The sequence below is a fragment of the Erinaceus europaeus genome, chromosome 14, assembly GCF_950295315.1.
Source record: "Erinaceus europaeus chromosome 14, mEriEur2.1, whole genome shotgun sequence".
Lineage (NCBI taxonomy): Eukaryota > Metazoa > Chordata > Mammalia > Eulipotyphla > Erinaceidae > Erinaceus > Erinaceus europaeus.
In genome coordinates this window covers 100,450,469-100,452,968 of record NC_080175.1, presented here as the reverse complement: position 1 = coordinate 100,452,968, position 2,500 = coordinate 100,450,469, and the positions used below count along the sequence as shown (strand labels likewise).

Sequence of the window (2,500 nt, the reverse complement as noted above, 5' to 3'; positions counted from 1 at the left end):
CGGCCGGCCGTCTTCCCTGTGTGTTCCTTAGTGTCTGTTTCACCCTGGGCTGCGGTGACAGCGGGTGGCTCTCCCTTGCCTGAGTCCTTGTCCCAGGAGCTGCTCTTCTGTGCCCCAGGCCTTAACTTCCCGAGTGCCAGGCTCTCCGGTAGCTGCCAGCTCCGTGGGGCTCCTGTGGGGACTCAGCTCTGAGAGGAGGCCCAGTCTCTGCCTCCTGCAGGAAGGAAGCAGGGGTGACTCAGTGCCTCGGCTCTGCTCTCCCTGCCCAGCTCGGGCCTCTGCCCCACTTCCCCCACTTCCTCTCTGCCTTGGACTAGAGCATCACTGTGGCACGTCTGGTGCTGGGTGGGGGTGAACTCGCTGCACTGTGCTGAGCTTGGAGCAGCAGATGTCCGTGATGTTTTGTGTCGGGGCATGGATGAAACTCTTCAGTTCATTTTAAAGAAGATTGAGTTACTTGTAGAAATAAGGAAGAGAGAGAGAGTGCCACTCTGGCTCACACGCGGACGGGAACTGCACGTGGCCGCTGGGTCTGAGTCCTGCCCTCTAGCTGCCATACCTGCCAACCAGGCGTTTGGTTTTGACTAAGGAGACATCTGAATCTTAAACACGTGCAAGACCTTCCCAGGGGGCTTGAACTGCTGAAGTTAAGGCCAAAAGAATTAGATTAACTGCTGGCTGGGCGGTGGCGCCCCGTTAAGCACACATATACTTTGCGTAAGGACCTGGGTTCAAGCCCAGTGGAGATGCTGCAGTGGGGATACCTCACAAGCGGTGAAGCAGGTCTGCAGGTCTCTCTTTCTCTCTCTCTCTCTCTCTCTCCCCTCCTCTCTCAGTTTCTCTCTGTCCTGTCCAATAAAATGGAAAAAATGGCCGCCAGGAGCAGTGGGTTTGCAGTGCCGGCACCGAGCCCCGGCAGTAACCCTGGAGGGGAAAAAAAGAGGAATAGGTCGGAATAAATATGAGACTCTGGGCATCCTCAGAATAAATGTCTCAGCAGCTGAATCAAATGGTTCTTCGTTACTGGGCACTAGAAGGACTTAGGGACTTTGAGAATTCTCACTGGTGCCGGACACCAGTGTGCAGCACAGTGCCAGAGGCCTTCCCCAGAGTGACCAGCGTCAAGAACGGGGGAGAATATCTGAAACCAGGACTTTTCCGGTAAGACAAATGGTCAGTGAAATTACAGACTCTCTGGATTCCACAGCTGCATTCTAACGGGCCCCCAGGTGAGCTGAGTATGTTCTTAGCTTGAGAAATACTACCTCCTTGCTTTTCTTTAAAAAAAAAATATTCAAAGAAGTTAAAAAATCATTAATTTAGAGAGACTAGAGCAGGTGGCGCTGGGAAGCCGACTCAGCCCTTGGTCTCACAGGCAGCCCTGCACTAGGCTGGAGCGCCTCCCTGCCGCCATCCACAAACACGGGGGTGTCTGCTGTGGGCACACAGGCGGGGCGGGCTGGGATACATTCCTTTTCCATTATTAGATTTTTTACTAGAGATTTAATCATGATAAACAAGATGGTAAGATCACAGGGGGACAATCTCACACAGCTCCCACCACCAGAGCTCCCTGTCCCCTCCCCTCCACTGGAAGGTTCCCTGTTCTTTATCCCTCTGGAGCAGGGACCCAGGGTCTCTATGGGGAGCAGAAGGTGGGAGCTCTGGCTTCTGTCATGGCTTCTCACTGGACATGGGTGTCGGCAGGTGGATCCACACCCCCAGCCTGTGTCTGTCTGTCCCTAGTGGGGCAGGGCTCTGGGGAGGGGAGGCTCCAGGACACATGGGGGAGGGCGTCTGCCCAGGGAGGTCAGGATGGTGTCATGGCGGCATCTGCAACTTGGTGGCTGAAAGGTGGTAAGAGATAAAGCGGGACAAGTTGTTTAGTAACCAGGAGCCCAGAGGCAGGAACAGAGCAGATGAAAGTACGGGTCTTCGTGTGGGAAGACTCCAGGAAGTCTATTTTAGATGGGTTCCAAGGGACCCACGACTTGAGTCGTTTTTGTCTGAGACTGACAGGCAGCTGGTGGACTACAAGAATTGACTTTTTTTTAAATGGTGCCTGGGATTGAACCCACCACCCCTGCTCGCTGTGCTGGACTTTTCCTGTCTGCAGCCCGCCCGTCACTTGTGGCCGTGGCGTCTGGTCACTCTGAGCCCGGCCCGCCTCCCTCCGCGGCTCTGTGTCCACGTGCTTCCTTTTCCTCCCTCCACACCAGACACCTTTCTGGGGCCTCGTCGTCTTCTCGTGGAGGGGGACACGGCACAGGGGCCTCTGTGTGGACCTGCATGGAGTCGAGCACTGTCTCTGTTGGCTCTCTCTGTCTTTCTCGGCCTGGTCAGGGTCCCCGGGAGGGACATTTCGCGTCTCCTGGCACAGGTCGGGGGCACGTAGAGAGCGGGCCCGGGTCTCAGCTGTGCGGACACGTGTCCTGGCTCTGCGGGCGAGGGCACGGCCACCCTGGGGCTTTTTGCCAGGGGGGCTCTAAAGGGCTCCCCC

The 2,500-nt window shown here is 56.2% G+C and overlaps 1 protein-coding gene across 1 annotated transcript in view; it reads left to right on the top strand.

Moving 5' to 3' along the window:
* The first annotated feature begins 1,009 nt into the window (after window positions 1–1,009).
* Window positions 1,010–2,500, top strand: part of TNK2 (tyrosine kinase non receptor 2) — a 20,800-nt gene continuing 19,309 nt past the window's right edge. Inside the window, exon 1 of the mRNA XM_060172249.1 lies at window positions 1,010–1,161. Coding sequence (XP_060028232.1) covers window positions 1,010–1,161 — 152 coding nt within the window. The remainder of the gene's footprint in view (window positions 1,162–2,500) is intronic.